The sequence below is a fragment of the Rhinatrema bivittatum genome, chromosome 5 (genome assembly GCF_901001135.1).
Source record: "Rhinatrema bivittatum chromosome 5, aRhiBiv1.1, whole genome shotgun sequence".
Classification (NCBI taxonomy): domain Eukaryota; kingdom Metazoa; phylum Chordata; class Amphibia; order Gymnophiona; family Rhinatrematidae; genus Rhinatrema; species Rhinatrema bivittatum.
In genome coordinates this window covers 30082391-30101471 of record NC_042619.1, presented here as the reverse complement: position 1 = coordinate 30101471, position 19081 = coordinate 30082391, and the positions used below count along the sequence as shown (strand labels likewise).

The window sequence follows — 19081 nt, the reverse complement described above, 5'->3', positions numbered from 1 at the left end:
TAATGACCCTGTCAGATGGGCAGCCACTGACTGACGTTCAAAGTTAGCCATATAAACTTATCCAGTTAACTTTGGCAGGATATTCAGCAGCACAGCCGTACCACCGAATATATCTGACTATTTTAAAGTTAGCTGGATAAGTTTATCTAGGTAACTTTAGGACAGCCAGTGTTAGCTGGATAGGTTATCTGGCTAAGTCTAAATATGGGAGTTAGCCAGTTAACTTATCTGTAACTTAACTGTGCCTTAGAATGCCCCTACATCATCTTGCTAAATTTTAGATGGATAATGAGTTATCTGGCTAAACCTTAGCTGGATAAGTGGCAGAAATATTCAGAGGCAGATATTCAAAAGCCATTTAGTCGGATAACTGAAAAGTTATCTGTCTCAATGGCCAAACTATGAACTTAAAAACTCTTATCCAGCTATATTCTAGTCAGGTAAGTCAGGGATGTTCCAAGAGCAAGCAATAGGCATTTCCAGGAAGAGTGGAATTAGTCAATTAATCTAAGCAGCTAACTCTGGCTTGCACTATAGGGCAGGTCTAAAGTTAGCTGGGTATACCTATCTGAATAACTTTAAGATAGCCAAGTATATTCAGTGGTGCATCCTGGTTTAATATAGCTGGATAGGTGTATTTGGCTAATTAACTAGCTGCTCAGTGGCTGAATATCAACTGCTTAAAAATCAGTATTTAGCTGGATATCTCACAAGTTATCTGGCAAAAGGCTACTGAATATTTTCCCCAAAGAAGAGAAAAGGGGTCAAAACATTTTTTTAAAACATATAAGAAGGAATTTTCTTTCTTTTGTTTTAGTCAGATACAGCCCTTTAAGACATCGGCCTTGGTCCTACGTGCATCAGCACCTCCCAAAGTGTGGTTTTACTGTAAACTCTACCACTATGGTATTATCAGAATGCGCAGCTTAATTATGTGAAAGAATAGTTTCTAAAACTGTGACTCAGAAGCCCCCAGCCCAAGTGGTTTAGGACACAGTGTGGAAGGCTTGCGTGCCTTGTCTCGCGGGACCCTGCTGGGGTTGGGTCTGTTCTCGAGCGAAAGGGAAGATGCTTGCTGCTGACCCTTGCTGGCCATGTAGCATTGCCGAGGGTAAGTCTTGGAGGAGAGTTTTCCCCAGCCCTTAGGGCCAACGACTGCACTTATACTATCTGGAGATGCCAGGTGGGTTGGGGGCAGAGTGGAGCGCAGTAATAAAAGAGAAGGAAAAAATTGGAACCAGGCGACTAGCCCAGACATTTAAAATCAAGCTGTACAATGTTTCTCTCAAAATGTTTCCCTGTACCCAAGTAACCGGAATTTTTTGTGTGTCTGTGTGTTTCTGGCTCACAGGGATCCATGCAACGAGTCAGCACCCATTTCCTGGAGCAGACTCTGGACAAGAAACTTATGTCGGATTTGAGGGTAAAGAAAGCTTGTAATGTTATCTATGAGGTCGATATTCAAAAGCCATTTAGATGGATAAATGAAAAGTTATCCAACTAAATGGGTAACCGGCGATATTAAATGCCGTATATGATTAAATTCTAGCTGCATAAGTCAGGGGCGGGCGGAAGGTGTTTTGGAGAGGAGCAGAGTTGGCCTCAAGGTCTGGTCCTTTTGTAGGGCTGGTCCTAAAGTTAGCCAGATACACCTATCCGGCTAACTTTAAGGTAGCTGGGTGTATTCAGCAGTGCTGCTGCGCTGCTGAACGTCCCCGTTAAGTTAGCTGGATATGGATTTCTGGCTAACTTAACTAGCCGTTCTGCAGCTAAATATTGGCCCCTTGTGATTTTCTTTCTCTGACTCTTTGCACACATTATCTTCCAAGCCATTCAGTCTACAGCAACCACAGTTTGTGTGTGTATGCGCGCACATATATATGGAAATTGGAGTTAAAATTTTCCCATAAAACTTATGGCTCTAGCACAAAATTGAAAGAAATGAAAACCATTCAACCTACTGCATCCACATTTTTCAGGCTAGGCATATCTATATAAAATCTAAAAATGAAAATTTTTACTGTAAATTTATGAAACTAGCCCAAAATTTAAATAAAAATAAAACTGAGCGGCATCAACCATTGCATCCAACAGGGTTTCTCAACTCATCCAAAATCAGTGGAATAAATTCAGAAAATTGCCATTCCTGTATGTTGAGACCAAGAATGTCTTATCCACGAACGCTGTGACATAATCTCTGCCACTTTTAGTTCTGGACTGGGACTGTATTTTGGGGGCAGGGCTGCAGCACTCGGGACAATTCAGCCCTAGTGGATTCCCCCCTACTGAGATATTGAAGAGCTTGGGGGTAGGGGTGGGGGTAGGGAAGGGGCCCCTAGAATCAAAGAATGGGGGAGGGGCACTGTACCTTCTGGCCTGGTGCAGATGTCTTCGCACACGAACTGCTGCAGCTCCTGCCCCACCAATGCTCCTGAGGATTGGATCTTAGACGTCGGAGGGGGCAGGGTTGCTGCATCGGTGTGGGGGGGCCCCCAGAGCTCTGATATTGCCTATTACCTAAGGACATCCTTGCCCAGCCGTGATGGTAGGACCAGGCTTAAACCCTCTTATAATGTGTTTTATAATCGTAGGGGTTTTGAAAGACAAGGCATGTGCTTATATGAATTGCGCTGCAGTACTTTTCTTGTTCCTCTAAGCATTTATCTAGAACCCTGAACCAGGCTGCTGTGCAACAGCTTAGATACAGGGAAGGGGGTGTGGAAGGAAAAAATTGTATTTGTTTTATTTTTCTTGTTTTCTTTTTTGTTGTGATTTAAAAATTTTTTTTCTTTATTTTTTTTAATAAAATTTATAACTCGCTCTTTACAATTTTAGAACGAGGTGTTTACAAGAATTAAAATATTCATAATAAAAAAAAAAAGACAAAACAATATCAATGTACATTTGTCCCTTAAAACTAAATAATCCTTATTTCCCTGTATGTACCCAGATCAGTCCAATCCCCTGGGTTTTGCCTCCCAACCAGCAGAAGCACAAAGTTGAGAGTTTTACTGACACTGCCACCTAATCTTGTGTGCCACCTGCAGCTCCTCAGTATTTCTCTGTCTCCATCAGATGGTAGATTGGCAGACCTGCGCTCTGCAATGTTTACGATATTTTTAGAGTTTTGGAGTCTTCCTCCCAGGGTTTTTTTTGGTCCTAGTGTTTCCTTCCCTGTCCAGTTCAGGTGGAAGAGCGGGGGGTTGATGACCCTTGTGTATGCTCAGTCCTTGCACCCGTGGGAGGGTAAATCTGGTGGTCCGCATCCCACCCCCTTTATGAGGCCACTGAGATGGTTGCAGGCTCGGGGTAAAAGGTTTTGTTTGTTTTTTTCCTCTGGCTATTTGTAACCAGAGTATTTTGAGCAATTTTTTGTAGCCAGAAAAAGCAGGCTCTTCATAAAGTTTTATTTAAAAAAAAAAAAAAAAAAAAGAAACAGAGGAGGGCTGTGCCGATGACTTTTCCCCTGCCTAGTTCAGGTGGCTGGGTGTAAGATTTTGCAGTTTGAGGTCTGTGTATTCGAGCTGCTCTGAGGTAAGGTGGGTCAGTCTGTGGCACGTGCGGGTCGGCACAATCGCGGCTAAACAGAGAGGGGCTGTGTTCCTGCTGTGCTTTGAATGGGGGGGGGGGGGCCTCGTCCGGCTAGGGAAGTGCAAAAAGGCAGTGTTTACTTTCCCCTTTGTCCACGGTGTGTCGGAGCTTGAGGCTGGCAGAGGATCCCTTCCCGCTCAATGCGGGAATGGCGGCCATCTTGGAATCCTTTGTGGCTGTTCCTGCGTTGGTGGGAGGGGATGTGTCGTCGTCCCCCCCCCCCTGTTTGTCCCCGGCTTGTTCTGGCTTTGGAGAGGAGCAGGAAGCTTCGTAGGGGGAGGACGTGCAGGCTGCATCCCGATCTGTTCCCTCACAGCCTTTTTCACTAGACTTTGTTTTGTTGCTGCACGAGGCCTATTTGGCTAAGCAGCAGGAGGGTTCCTCCAGGAAACAAATTCGACCATCTGGTGGACAGGATAAGGGGTCCAAATTGACTCAGCCCTCTACCAAAAGGGTCCCTTCTCGTCGAAAAGTAGTAGGTCCTGCTTCTCAGCTGGGACTTCATGGGGAAGAGTCTGAGGGGTCAGTTGGTTCCCCAGAGCATACAAGGGATCCTACGGGGCTTGATATGCCAGAGGATCCAGGTCCCAGAGATGATGATCATCAAGAGGATCCGGATGAGGTCCCGGTTTTTGAAGGGGATGACTGTCTATCTGTTCTGGCAGGAGGAACTGGGACCTTTAATTCCTCAGACGCTTCTGGACCTTGGGGTCAAGGTACTTTAGGAGGATTCGGATTTGGAGGGGGCAGATCCAGTCATGGATGGGCTGAGGGGGTCCAGCTAGAGCCTTCCCTTATCACAAATCCATAAAGAAGGTGGTAGAAAGGAAGTGGGCACCTTCCGATGCAGGCATGAAGGTGAATAGGGCTATGGTAAAACTGTACCCTTTACCCGAGCAGACGTTAGAGCTTTTTGCCCTGCCTAAGGTTGATGCCACAGTCTCTGCCGTTACTAAGAAGATGACTATTCTTGTGGCGGGGTCCATGGCATTGAAGGACATGTGAGATCGGAAGTTGGAGGTGCTTCTTAAGAGATTTTTGACATGTCTCCTTCCTTTTCACTATCCCAGTTGCTCGCCCTTGTTATAATGTAACTTTTTGACTCTGCCACTTTCTGCTCCTTACTGATATGTTTATTGACTATGTTGTTATTGTTTAAAACTATTGTTCGATGTAAACCGAATGGATTTGATCGGTATGAAGAAATTCGGTATAGAAAAGCCCTAAATAAATAAATAATAAATGTCTGCTCTGTGCCTGAGAGCTGCTATTTGTTCTAGTTTTATGCAGTGGACTTGTCTGTGCTGGGTTCAACAGCTGCAGGAGAGTCATCCAAGTTCCTGTGACGAAGCAAGTAGGGCGGAGCGTGTAGAGACAGCAGTTGCTTATGGGGCAGATGCCTTACATGATTTGGTAAGGACGTCAAGAATTATGGTGTTGACAGTCTCAGCCATGAGACTATTATGGTTGCACAATTGGTCCACTGATGTGTCCTCAAAGTCGCAGTAGAGTTCTCTGCAGTTTAAGGGTAAACTTTTGTTTGAAGAGGATTTGGAAAAGTTGATGAAGAACTTGGGAGAAAATAAGGTACACAGACTGCCTGAGGATAAACCTTAAGGGCAAGAGGCTTTTTCAGGTCTATTCCCAATTTCGGGGGCAGTCCTGGGGTCACTCCTTTTGAGGATGCCAAAGGCCCTTCCGTGACTCCACAGGTAGTGGTACAGCGGGAGCCAAGTCCTTGCAGTGAGGCGAGGCGGATCCACTCCGACATTCCTTGTATAGGAGGTTGCTTAACGAGGTTTTATTGGGGAGTGGACCAAAATTACTCGGGATTAGTGGGTCCTCAGTGTTGTCAGAGAAGGCTATTCATTAGAGATTTGTTTCTGGTTTCCCCTTGCGGTTCGCTGGTCAAACAGTTAGCCAAATGGGACACGCACAGGTTGCGCCAGTTAGAAGCAGTGATTCCAGTTCCATGAGATGAGCGAGGTACCGGAAGATATTCCATTTATTTCATCGTCCCAAAAAAGGAAGGTACTTTTCGCCCAATGCTGGACTTGAAAAAGGTGACTTCAGCGCTCAATGTTCTGCGTTTCTCTATGGAGACTCTAAGATCAGTTATACTGGCAGTCTGCAAAGGAGAGTTTCTAGCATCCTTAGATCTGACTGAGGCATAGCTTTACATCCCCATTCGACCAGATCACCAACAGTTTCTGCAGTTCAAGGTTCTGGGTCAGCATTTTCAGTTTCATGTTCTACCCTTTGGGTTGGTTACGGCTCCATTGAATTTCACCAAGGGTTATGGTGGTGGTGGTGGTGGCAGCTCCCCGGCGAAAAAGTGTTCTGGTGGTTCCTTATGTGGACGACTGGCTGATCAGGGTGAAGTCGGAGGATCTTTGTTGTCGGTCAGTGCAGAAAGCGATAGGCTTAATCGAGTCTCTTGGCTGGGTAGGGAACATGTCAAAGTCAGTTGGTGCCATCACAGTCCCTGGAGTATGTCAGTGCCCGGTTTGATACACGGTTAGGCAAGGTTTTTCTCACAGAGGACTGTGTTCAGAAGCTCCAGGGGCAGATTGGCGATTGTTGCCGATGCTCAGTTTGTGGGCTCTATGGCGTCAACCCTGGAATTAGTACCGTGGGCATTTATGCACATGAGGACCTTGCAGGTGGCTCTTTTGGCTCAGTGGAATCCTCTCTCAGAAGAATTTCATCTTTCCTTGTCACTCGATGGAGAAGCGAGAAATTGTCTTGGTGGCTACTACATACCAATTTGGTACGTGGTGTGGAACTCGAGGTTCCGGATTGGGTGGTACTTATTATCGATGCCTGTCTCTGGCTGGGGAGCAGTTTGTCAGAATCAGTCCACTGAAGGTTGTTGGTCCGAGGAAGAGACTTCCTGGTCAATCAACTGGTTGGAGACCAGGGCAGTGCGCTTGGCCTTACAAATTTTTCTTTCTTTGGTGAAGAGTCGGTCGATGAGAGTTCTTTCTGACAGTGCGACCACGGTGGCATATATCAATCGGCAGGGCGGTATTAAGAGTTGAGCGGTAGTATAAGAGGCTTAGGGGTTAATGCGTTTGGGCGGAACTTCACCTGGAACAGATTGCAGCATCGCACATCGTGGGGATCGAAAACATCCAAGCAGATTTTTTGAGTCGCAAGCTTTTAGATCCGGGAGAGTGGGAACTCTCAGAGACAGTGATACAGCTCATCTGCGAGAGGTGGGGTCCACCGCACATGGATCTAATGGCAATGTGCCGGAATGTCAAGGTGGTTCGGTTTTTCAGTTGGTGAAAGGAGCACGGGACCGAGGGCGTCTATGCTGTAGTAGTGCCTTGGCCTTGGGAGATACCACTGTACGTCTTCCCTCTGTGGTCGTTAATAAGCAAAATGATGCAAAGGATAGAGAAACATCAGGGCAAAGTGGTGCTGGTGGCTCCGGATTGGCCACGTTGACCGTGGTTCGCAGATCTGGTCAACTTGGCCGTGAACGATCTGATTCGCTTTGGACATCTAACAGACCTTCTTCGTCAGGGGCCCATATTTTCAGACCAGGCTGCTCACTTTTGTCTAGTGACATGGCTTTTGAAAGGAGGCGTTTGAGGCGCAAAGGCTATCCCAAGGTGATTATTATGATGCTTTTGTAGGCTAGGAGAAAGTCGACCTGTCTTTCCTATGGTGAGAGTCTGGAAGGTTTTTGGAGCTGGTGTACGGAGCATGGTGTATGGCCTCTGGAGGCTGCAGTTGTAGATGTCTTATCCTTTATGCAGGAAGGTTTGGTCAAGGGCCTGGCTCTAAATTCTCTTAAGGTTTAGGTGGCTGCTTTAGGTTGTCTTAGAGGTAAGAACATAAGAACATAAGAAAATGCCATGCTGGGTCAGACCAAGGGTCCATCAAGCCCGGCATCCTGTTTCCAACAGAGGCCAAACCAGGCCACAAGAACCTGGCAATTATCCAAACACTAAGAAGATCCCATGCTATTGATGCAATTAATAGCAGTGGCTATTCCCTAAGTAAAGATCCCTTGATTAATAGCCATTAATGGACTTCTCCTCCGAGAACTTATCCAAATCTTTTTTGAACCCAGCTACACTAACTGAAGGTTCTTCCTTGTCGCCTCATCTGGATGTTATTCGTTTTCTATGGGGTGCAAAGAATTTGCGTCCTCCAGTGTGGAGAGTTTGCTCACCTTGGAGTCTTAATCTTGTCCTCAAGGGTTTGTGTGAGGCTCCTTTTGAACCACTCAGAAGGGTGATTAAGGATTTGATGCTTAAGGTTGATTTCCTCCGAGTTACAGGCCTTGTCGTGCCGTGATCCGTTTCTTAGGATTTCTGACTCGGGGGGGTGTCTGTGCGTATGGTACCTTCTTTTTTACTGAAGGTAGTTTCGGCGTTTCAAGTGAATAAGGCAGTAGAACTTCCAGCATTTCCAGATGTGGATGCTTCTGCCCTTCAAATGTGGGAGCTTAAGTTTTTGGGTGTACGCAGGGCATTATTAAGATATCTGAAAGTTACCAATGATTTTCATAGGTCAGATCATCTTTTTGTCTTGTGGAGTGGTCTGAAAAGAGGTTTGCAGGCATCTAAGACTACCATTATGTGGTGGCCTAAGAAGGCTATTGCTTCGGCCTACATATCCAAGGGTCATCCGGTTCCTGAGGGTTTATATGCTCATTCAATGTGCTCTCAGGCTGCTTCGTGGGTGGAGGCTCAATTAGTTTCTCCGCAGGAGATGTGCAGGACGGCGACTTGGAAGTCGCTGCATGCTTTTGCAAGATGCTATCGTCTGGATGTGGGAGAGACAGATTCTCAATCCTTTGGTGAGAGTCTTTTGCAAGTGGGACTCTCTAGGTCCCACCCAGAGTAGGTAGCTTTGGTACATCCCAGGAGTCTTGACTTATCTCGGTACGTACAGGGAAAGGAAAATTGGTTCTTACCTGCTAATTTTCATTCCTGTAGTACCACAGATCAGTCCAGAACCCGCCTGATCTTTGGAGAGGGAGCGTCGTCAGCTTAGTCTATTTTCTGGTTTTACTATAATGCAGATTGTTTTAAAAGAAATGTTTTTTGATGAATTGGGTTATCTTAGGCTTTGAAACCGTTCAATACTGAGGAGCTGCATGTAGTACACGAGGTTAGGTAGCAGGGTCAGTAGAACTTTCTCTGTCTCCATTTACTGGTTGGGAGGCAAAACCCAGGAGTCTGGACTGATCTGTGGTACTACAGGAACGAAAATTAGTAGGTAAGAACCAGTTTTCCTATCCTTGGTCTAATTGCCTATTTGGTAATCTTGGTTTATATCTGCAATAACATTGCTTTAATATTCTGGAGGTGTTTATGTGATATCAAATGCCTTTTTGTTTTGTTACTAATACATGTAAAATACATGTAATTACTATTTTATGTACATAAAAAATTTGTGTTTATTTTGTTTTGTTTTGCTACTTCTAAACACCCCTCCATACAGTTACAACAGGTCCCTTCCCCAGAGAGCTAAGCTGGTACCTGGGGTATCAGGAGGCAAAGTGACCTGACCAGGTGACAAGGAGCATCAATGGAGGAACAGGATTCGAACCTTGATCTCCTGTTTCTTAGCCCCAAGTCTAACTACTAGACTGCCCCTTTGTGAATTTTCTTCTGTGTTTGTGATTTTACTTGTCATTTGTGAACTAAAACTAATTTCAAGAGTTTTAATATCGGTTACTAATACCCTGATGTGGCTTTGTGGACAAAAGCAAGAGGGTCAGCATACACTTAGCAGCGGTCTCACAGAGTGCTAGAACTAGGAGTCTGCATTCCTAGATCTGTAACCCTTTGAAAGCAGAATGAAACTACCAGTAAGAAAATTAGTTAAAAGAAAAACAAATTAGCTGCTTGGAAATGATATAAATGTGTAAAGATGTGAGTTTTCAAACCTGCTAATGCCCCATGGACATTATCTTTGGAGGGGGCTTTGGTAGCCCTTAAAGCTGGCCATGTTATAAAGCTTTCGGCTCTGCCCAGCTGCCTTGTTTTTTCCTGCAGCTAGTAGACTATGCCTCTGTATCGCAGAAGACTTGGGCCGTGCCAGTCATGCACGGTAAATTTCAAACTGTGCTGAAAATGGTCGCTCCCTTTGAAGATCTCCAGGTTCCAGCTGTGCATCACTTATGATGTTCTCTCTGCATGCAGAGGAAGCGCACGGCACACGAGCGAGCAAAAGAACTGTACAGCTCAGGGGAATTTTCAAGCGGCCGGAAATGGGGAGACGATGCTCCCAAGGAAGAAATTGACACAGATGCTGTGAACCTGATCGAATCGGGAGCTTGTGGAGCTTTTGTTCATGGCTTGGAGGATGAGATGTATGGTAAGGACTTGCCTAACTATTCGTGCTCTGTTTCTTGTTTATAACTGCTCTGGCCTGAACCAAAGGCAGTGTCCTGGATCATTGTAGTCCTCACATATGGGTGACATCATCAGGATGGAGCCCAATCATGGAACACTTTCGTCAAAGTTTCTAGAACTTCGACTAGCACCTACTGGGCATGCCCAGCATAGCACCAACCCTGCAGCAAGCAGGGGTCCCCCTTCAGTCTTCTTTTTTACGCGCAGCAGTAGCCACACAGGTTAAGGAGCTCTTCAGAGATTCCTGACAGGAATCTTTCCTCACGGAACTTCTTCAAAAAATTCAAAAATATTTTACCCCACAGGGGTCCCTTTATCCATATCTTTGCTCTGCGGTCGAGCAGTAAGTTTTTTACCTGCTTGCGGTCGATTCCCGTCGAGTTTTTCTCTTGCGGCCTACTGGCCATCGACCGCACCGTGGCTAAATTTTGTCGAGGGCATGGCATCGGGTTTCCGTCAGTGCCCTGACTGCACTCGAACAGTGTCCATCACTGACCCTCACACGGTCTGTGTGATGTGTTTTGGCTCCAACCATGATATCCTTACTTGCACCAAATGTGCCCAAATGACACGAAAGGGTCACAAGGCTAGGCTGGAGAAGATGGGACTTCTCTTTTGGCCAAAAACCCCGACGCCATCGATAGCTTGGACGTCGTCTGAACCAGCACCTTCTACTTCGCGCCAGCACTGGGAAACCACTACTGCCCGACCGGCTTCGATGACTCCACGGGTGTCGACCCCCTCTGTTCCTCCTCAGGAGAAAGACCGAGGGGAACATCGAGAAAAACATCGACACCGCCACCATAAAGCTCAGGCCACCGATACAGGCAAGCCCTCGGCATCGACATCGTCTGAGCCACCGACAAAGAAGTCCCGAACAGAAAAGGCTCCATCCTCTTCTGTCTCTGGGTCACAGAGGCATTCCCCACCTGGACAGGTGTTCGGATGGGCGATTCCACCTTCACCGGTGGACCCTCCGGCTACACCTGTGCTGCCTCCTACTCTGAACGGGGTATCCATGCCCCAGATTTCCCTGAGGAATTGGATCGGATGATCTAAGAGGCCATCGGAAAAGCACTCCAGGGGTTCAAACCTCCATTGATGCCGATGCTGGTTCCCGAGCCGGCCGCCGATCCAATACCCATTGAGCTTGCACCGCTATTGGTAAGAATGGACAAGTTACTCTGTGCCCTTCCACCGGTGCATCCGAGAGAACCGATGGCCCCAATTCCTTCCTCACCGATACCCTTGTCATCGGAAGAAGAAGAAAAATCACCGATCTCCATTCCGCCCTCCGGAGTGCTACCACCGACACACCCATCAATATCACAGATTCCATCGGTGCCTCCCTCGATGCTGGCGATGCCTCCATTGATGCCTTCGGTCCCACTTCCAAAGCCATCAATGCCTAGGCTGGACCTTCCGGAATAACACCGTTACTCCCTTCTGATGAACATAAGGGAGCTGGTGATGAGCATTACAATCCCTGGACCGATGATTCGTCCCAGGATTCAGACGATCTGCCTTCACAGCCCTCTCTTCCTGATGAAAGGAAGCGTTCTTCTCCAGAGGACTTGTCCTTTATCAACTTTGTTAAAGAAATGTCTGAAATAGTTCCATTCCAGCTTCAGACTGAAGAGGAGGACTCTAGGCATCAGATGTTACAACTTCTCCAGTTTCTTGATGCTCCTAAGAAAATCATGTCTATCCTTATTCATGACATCCTTTTGGACCTTTTAAAGAGAAATTGGGAGCACCCTGATTCTGTGGCACCTGTTAACCGTAAGGCAGATGCCACCTATCTAGTTCAGCCAGCCCCTGGCTTCCAGAGAGCTCAACTAGATCATCATTCAGTAGTAGTAGAATCAGCCCAGAAGAGGGCACGACGCTCCAAACCCCACTCTTCCATTCCCCCAGGAAAGGAACAGAAACTTCTGGATGCGTTTGGAAGGCGAGTATTTCATGGGTCAATGCTCATCTCTCGCATTGCTTCCTATCAATTATACATGACCCAGTACAATAGGGCCCTGTTTACTAAGATTCAGGAATTTGCTGAAGCCTTACCTCTGCAATTCCAGGACCAACTTCATGCCCTAGCACAAAAGGGTCTAGATGCTGCCAAACATGAAGTACGTTCGGCATATGACATCTTTGACACCGCCTCCAGAGTATTGGTGGCAGGAATTAGTGCGAGGAGATAGGCCTGGCTAAAATCTTCAGACCTCAGACCAGAAGTACAGGACAGGTTAGTTGACTTGCCCTGTGCTGGGGATAATCTTTTCATAGAAAAGATTCAAGAAGCAGTGGCGCAGCTCAAGGACTACCAAGAGACTCTGCACCAGCTCTCCTTTCTGCCTTCTGATCTCTCTTCCTCTTCCAAACATTATTTTAGAAGAGACTCCAAGAGACAATTCTACCGGCAGAGGAGATTCTATCCCCCGGCGTGAAGCTACCAGGACACGGCTCAAGCTTCTAAGCCTTACCTAAAAGGCCAATCCAAGCAACCTCGAGTACAAAAGTCACAGCCAGGTCCAGCATCTGGCTTTTGACTCCTTCCTAGAGAGCAGTACCCAGCCTCCACTTCCGACTATTCCTGTCAGAGGCCGGTTGTGCCACTTCTCCAAACCATGGCACACAATCACCACAGATCAGTGGGTACTCACTGTAATAACCCAAGGTTACCACCTCAACTCTTTCTCTGTTCCACCGGATTCCCCACCTCGGCTGACTTGGGGAACATCTGACCACTCATCGCTCCTAGAGCAGGAGGTCTCCCTCCTCCTCCAGTCCCGAGTAATAGAACCAGTGCCCCTATTCCAACAAGGGCAGGGTTTCTATTCCCGGTATTTCCTGATATCAAAAAAGTCAGGTGGTGTTCGCCCAATATTGGACCTTCGCACCTTAAACAAATACCTTCAAAGAGAAAAGTGCAAGATGGTGACCTTGGGTTCTCTTCTTCCCCTTCTCCAATGGGAAGACTGGCTCTGTTCTCTAGACCTCCAGGACGCCTACACACACATTTCCATTACTCCGTTACATCGCAGATTCCTGCGGTTCCTAGTAGGCCCAAAACACTTCCAATATTGAGTGTTACCATTCGGCCTAGCATCTGCTCCATGAGTCTTCACCAAGCGCCTCGTAGTGGTAGCTGCCTTTCTTGGGAGTCAAAGTGTCCACGTCTACCCCTATCTCGATGATTGGTTGATCAGGGCTCCTACTCAGCAAGCTGCACTGACGTCTCTACGTCTCATGTGCCATACCCTGATCTCCCTAGGGTTTCTCATAAACTATTCAAAATCCAGGCTAGTTCCCTCTCAAACCCTATCATTCATAGGGGCCGACTTGGACACTTTAAAAGTGAAAGCCTTCCTATCTCAGGATCGAGCTTTCACTCTCACCTCTCTGGCCCATCGATTGCAGTCTCGACAACACTCAACTGCACGTCACTTCCTGATCTTACTGGGTCATATGGCCACCTCGGTGCATGTCACTCCCATGGCCCGCCTGGCCATGAGAGTAATGCAGTGGACTCTAAAACTGCAGTGGATTCAGTCTTCTCAGCCAATGTCCACCATTGTCCACATCACCAACCAGCTCCGCTTATCGCTGGCTTGGTGGATAAACCAATCCAATCTGCTTCAAGGCCTTCCATTTCAGGCTTCAGAACCTCAAATAACTTTGACAACAGATGCCTCCAACCTCGGCTGGGGTGCACATGTTGCAAACCTGCAAACTCAGGGCATTTGGTCTCCAGAGGAAGCCAAACACCAAATAAATTTCCTGGAGCTTCGTGCAATCAGATATGCTCTCAAGGCTTTTCAGGATCACCTTTCCAACCAAGTCATCCTAATTCAAACAGACAAACAGGTGGCCATGTGGTACATCAACAAGCAAGGGGGAACAGGCTCCTACCTCCTGTGTCAGGAAGCTGCACAGATATGGGTGGAAGCCCTTTCCCACTCGATGTACCTCAGGGCCACATACTTGCCGGGAGTGGACAGTGTTTTGGCAGACAAGCTGAGTCGCACTTTTCAACCGCACGAGTGGTCCCTCAACCCCACTGTAGCAGACTCAATATTCCAACGTTGGGATTACCCTCACATAGACCTCTTTGCGTCAATTCACAACCGCTCTCTCTCACTCGCAGCCAACATCTTTAACCAAGAGATGCTTTCTCCCTCTCGTGGGCCAGCGGTCTCCTTTATGTGTACCCTCCACTTCCACTCATATTGAAGACTCTCGTGAAGTTGCAAAGGGACAAGGGCTTGATGATTCCCATAGCCTCTCATTGGCTACGCCAGGTCTGGTTTCCAATTCTCCACGACCTATCAGTACACGGTACATTCCTCTGGGGAAGGACCCGCTTCTGATCACTCAGAACAACGGCTGCCTTCGTCACCCAACCTCCAGGCCCTCTCCCTGTCTGCCTGGATGTTGAAAGGTTAATACTTCAACCTCTTAACCTTTCAGAGCCGGTTTCCCGTGTCCTGGTAGCTTCACGAAAGCCTTCCACAAGGCAGTCTTATCGTTACAAATGAAACAGGTTTTTGGAAGTATGGTGTACTTCCAAGTCCTTCGATCCCTTCACTTGTTCCACACGGAAGTTTTTGGACTATCTCTGGCATCTGTCAGAGTCAGGTCTCCAAACTTCTTCTATAAGGAGGGTACATATCAGTGCGGTAGCCGCCTTCCATAAAGGGGTCGGGGATGTACCTATTTCAGTACAACCCCTTGTAACATGGTTTCCCTGTACGTACCAGGATCAGTCCAGGACACCTGGGTTGTGACTCCGCACCAGTAGATGGAGACAGACTAAAACTTGTGGGCGGAGCCATATATGCCCCTGTGCCAGTCACAGCCCCTCAGTCTTACTCTGTCTCCAGTAGATGGTGCAGGTCCGGTCACAGCCCTGCCTGCCCTGGTTCTGGTACTCCGTCAGGGTCGGTTCTTTTTGATTCCTTAGGCCAGTTAGGCTACGTTGTTTTTCTGTTTGGGTAATTTTCCAAATTGTCCCTTAGGTCCCTTTCGCCCTGCCTCCCAGGGGGGTTGTGAGGTTCTGAGGGGACCACCCCCCCCTGGTTGAGGCCGCTGCTAGGGTCGAGGACCCAGCTGGCCTAGTAGCAGCGTCAGGGGTGACACCGGGGAGCCCGGTTCACTCACCCCTGCTGGATTAGGGCTCCAGGACCGTGGACAGCGACAGGTTTTTTTGTTAAAAAAAAAAAAAAAAAAAAAAAAAAAAAAAAAAGGTTTCGTTTTATTTTCTGCCGGCTCTCTCTTGCTTCGCAGCGCCGCTCGCAGGGGGGGGCGCCACCGACGGGGGGAGGCCGTTCGAATTTTTTTCTTCAGTTTTCGTCGCTCCTGCTGCTCCGTCTTCGCGCCTCTTCGCCGGCATGCCTCGCGGCTCGGTCTGCCGGGCCTGTGGCTCGGCGCGCGCGCGTCTTTCGCGCGAAAGTCTCTGCGCGGCCTGCATCCCGGGCGGAGAGGGGTCGTCGGGGGCGCCTCGGGGGGCTCGTTCTCGGCCCGCGCGATCGCCTCCGCGCGGGGGGGGGCGCCGTAGAAAAGCCCCAAGAGCTTTTCCCGATCAGCGCGGGAGTGGCGGCCATTTTGGCCACGGGCCGCGAAATGGCGCGGGAATCGGCAGGGCCTTCGGCCTTGCCTCCCGCGCTTTCCCCGCAGCGAATCGCGGTCGGAAGGGGTCCCTCGGGGGACACAGGGTCCCCGGGGAGTCCCGATGATTTTTCATCGGATTCGGGCTCTTTTTCGGAGGACCTTGCGCTTTTGTTGCGCAAGGTCCTAAAATACAAAAAAAGCAAGCGCGGCCGGAGTGAGGCTCGCAGAGCTCCACCGCTGAAGAGGTCCCGGAAGCCTTCGGGGGTCGCGGAGGGGCCCCAGGGCACCTCGCGGGGGAAGCGGCCTCCACGTGGCGTCCCACAGGAGGCCGACACCGATTCCTCCCCCGAGGAGGACGCTGATTCCCCTGAAGAGATCCAGAAGGGGCCCGACGATGTAGGAGCGGACGGCTCCGCTACGTCCGGCGTAGCCAAAGGCTCACAGGCTGTGGAAGGAGACGATCCCAAAGTGGTCAGGCTCTTCCGTAGGGATGAATTGCCACCTCTAATTCCAGCGATTATCCAGGAACTGGGAATAAACCCCCCTCCGGCGGTGGTTCGTCAGGAAGCGAACATGGATCCGGTCCTGTTAGGCCTCACGGGTCCAGCAGTCGCTTTTCCGTTCCATTTTTCCTCAACAGACATCATGTTCCGGGAATGGGACACCCCGGAGTTAGGGTTGAAGGTCAGCAAGGCCATGGACAAACTTTACCCGCTTCCGGAGGATGCGCTGGACCTTCTCAAGTTTCCCAAGGTGGATTCGGCGGTTTCGGCGGTAACGAAAAGATCTACTATCCCGGTTACGGGTGCTACAGCCCTTCGGGACCTTCAGGACAGGAAGCTGGAAGTACAGCTCAAGAAGATTTTTGAGGTTTCAGCGCTAGGAATTCGGGCCGCCATGTGTACGAATTTCGCTTTGAGAGCGGGCTTACGCTGGGCTCAGGTCCTTCAAGCCAATGCGGACCTTTCGGCAGACGAGGCAGCGCAAGCGGATAAGTTGGAAGCGGTAATAGCATATGGCGCAGATGCACTCCACGATCTACTGCGCACTTCGTCTAGATCCATGGTGGCGTCGGTCTCGGCTCGCCGCCTCCTGTGGCTACGCAACTGGGCGGCGGATGGCTCTTCAAAGGCTCACCTCGGGGCGCTGCCATTCAAGGGTAAATTGCTGTTCGGCAAGGAATTAGATGACTTGATGGCTTCCCTGGGGGAAAATAGGGCTCTCAGGTTGCCCGAAGATAGATCCAGGTCGCGGCCTTCCTTTTCAGCCAGGTCCCGCTTTCGTGGGCCCAGGAGGGCGCGGCCTCAAAGGTCGTCGGGGCACTCGTTCAGGTCTTCCTCCTCCCGTACCCCACAGTGGCAGCAGCAGCAGCAGCAGTCCTTTCGTGGGAGGCGTTTTGGTAGGCCAGGGGGTGCCCTGGCCATCACGGCGCCCAAGTCTTCACAATGAAAGAGGGTCGGCCCTTCTCCCGCAGCAGCCTCGGCACGCTGTTCCCAACGTCGGGGCGCGGTTGCTGTCGTTCTACGAGAGATGGGCCGGGATAACGTCGGACCAGTGGGTCCTCACCGTGATAAGTCACGGCTACGCGTTAGATTTTGCTCGCATTCCAGTGGACAAGTTCCTTGTGTCACCCTGCAAGGCTCCCGAGAAGAAAGTGGCGGTGCTAGCCACCATCCGCCGCTTAGAGGACTTGGGAGCCATCTCCCCCGTTCCTGTCAGCCAACAAGGAAAGGGCCGTTACTCCATTTACTTCATCGTTCCAAAGAAGGACGGCACGTCCCGACCAATTCTGGATCTCAAAGGGGTGAACCGATGCCTACGCGTTCCTCGCTTCAAAATGGAGACCATCCGGTCCGTCATCGCCGCGGTCCGGCCAGGCGAGTTTCTGGCCTCCCTGGACCTCACGGAAGCGTATCTTCACATAGGTATCCAGCCGTCATTCCAACGCTTCCTCAGATTCTGCATTCTGGGTCGGCATTACCAGTTTCGGGCGCTCCTCTTTGGGCTCGCAACGGCCCCTCGTATTTTCACGAAGGTGATGGTCGTGGTGGCGGCTCAACTGCGCCGAGAAGGTCTCCATGTCCATCCGTACCTGGACGACTGGTTGATTCGGGCGAAATCCGAGGATCAGTGTCGGATGGCGGTGGCCAGGGTCCTCCATCTGTTGCAGTCCCTGGGATGGGTGGTCAACTTCAGCAAGAGTCATCTGACACCAACGCAGACCCTGGAATATCTGGGAGCTCTTTTCGACACAAAGCAGGGCAAGGTGTTTCTTTCCCTCGAACGGATGGTCAAATTGCAAACTCAGGTACAACGCTTGTTGTCTCTCCGCCAACCACGTGTCTGCGACTACCTTACGGTCCTAGGGTCTATGGCTTCCACGCTGGCGCTGGTGCCATGGGCGTTCGCTCATCTGCGACCCTTACAGTCATCCTTGCTTTCCCGCTGGAAGCCGGTCTCGGAGGATTTCCACCTACCACTTCCTCTAGCGGGACACGCGAGATCCAGCCTGCGTTGGTGGCTGGACCCCAGTCACCTTTCCGCCGGAGTCTCCCTCCTGGTGCCCAGTTGGACAGTGGTGACCACAGATGCCAGCCTCTCCGGTTGGGGAGCAGTCTGCCTAGGGAGCTCAGTTCAAGGCCTATGGTCGGTGTCGCAAGCCCAGTGGTCTATCAATCGCCTAGAGACCAGAGCGGTCCGTCTGGCCCTGCAGGCTTTTCTACCATTGCTGAGAGGAAAGGCGGTCCGAGTGTTGTCGGACAATGCGACCACCGTGGCATACATCAACCGGCAGGGGGGGACCCGGAGCCCCCAGGTGGCGGAGGAAGCTCAGCGCTTGATGGCCTGGTCGGAGCTACATCTCAGCAACCTCGCAGCGTCTCACATTGCGGGAGTCGACAACGTGCAGGCGGACTATCTCAGCCGTCATCGTCTAGATCCCGGAGAGTGGGAGCTGGGGGACGAAGCGTTTCTTCTCATTTGCGAAATGTGGGGAGTGCCCCACATGGATCTGATGGCCACGTGGCACAACGCGAAGGCCCCGCGATTTTACAGTCGACGTCGAGAGCGGGGGGCAGAGGGCGTCGATGCGCTGGTGCTTCCCTGGCCGACGGATGTGCTGCTCTACGTGTTTCCCCCATGGCCGATGATCGGCAAGATTCTACGGCGCATAGAGTTGCATCCGGCCAACGTGATCTTGGTGGCACCGGAGTGGCCTCGCCGGCCGTGGTTCGCAGACCTCGTACAACTGGCAGTGGCGGCACCCCTTCGGTTCCAGGGAATGGCGGCCCTACTCCATCAGGGCCCCGTCTGTTTGGAGGATGCGGATCACTTCTGTCTCGCGGCATGGCTTTTGAGAGGAATCGACTGAAGAGAAAAGGTTATTCAGATGCGGTGGTGGCCACGCTACTGCGTTCCAGAAAGCAGTCGACGTCTTTGGCTTACGTCCGTGTCTGGGTTGTCTTTGAGGACTGGTGCGTGCAGCGCGGGGTGGACCCCAC

The 19081-nt window shown here is 50.0% G+C and overlaps 1 protein-coding gene across 2 annotated transcripts in view; it reads left to right on the top strand.

The window, feature by feature from the left end:
* The window catches only part of INTS4 (integrator complex subunit 4), a 133970-nt gene that overhangs the window by 49664 nt on the left and 65225 nt on the right, over positions 1-19081 (top strand). For both annotated transcript variants that reach the window (XM_029602195.1, XM_029602193.1), the window contains exons 9-10: positions 1352-1423; positions 9759-9933. In XM_029602195.1, the coding sequence (XP_029458055.1) occupies positions 1352-1423; positions 9759-9933 (247 nt within the window). The remainder of the gene's footprint in view (positions 1-1351; positions 1424-9758; positions 9934-19081) is intronic.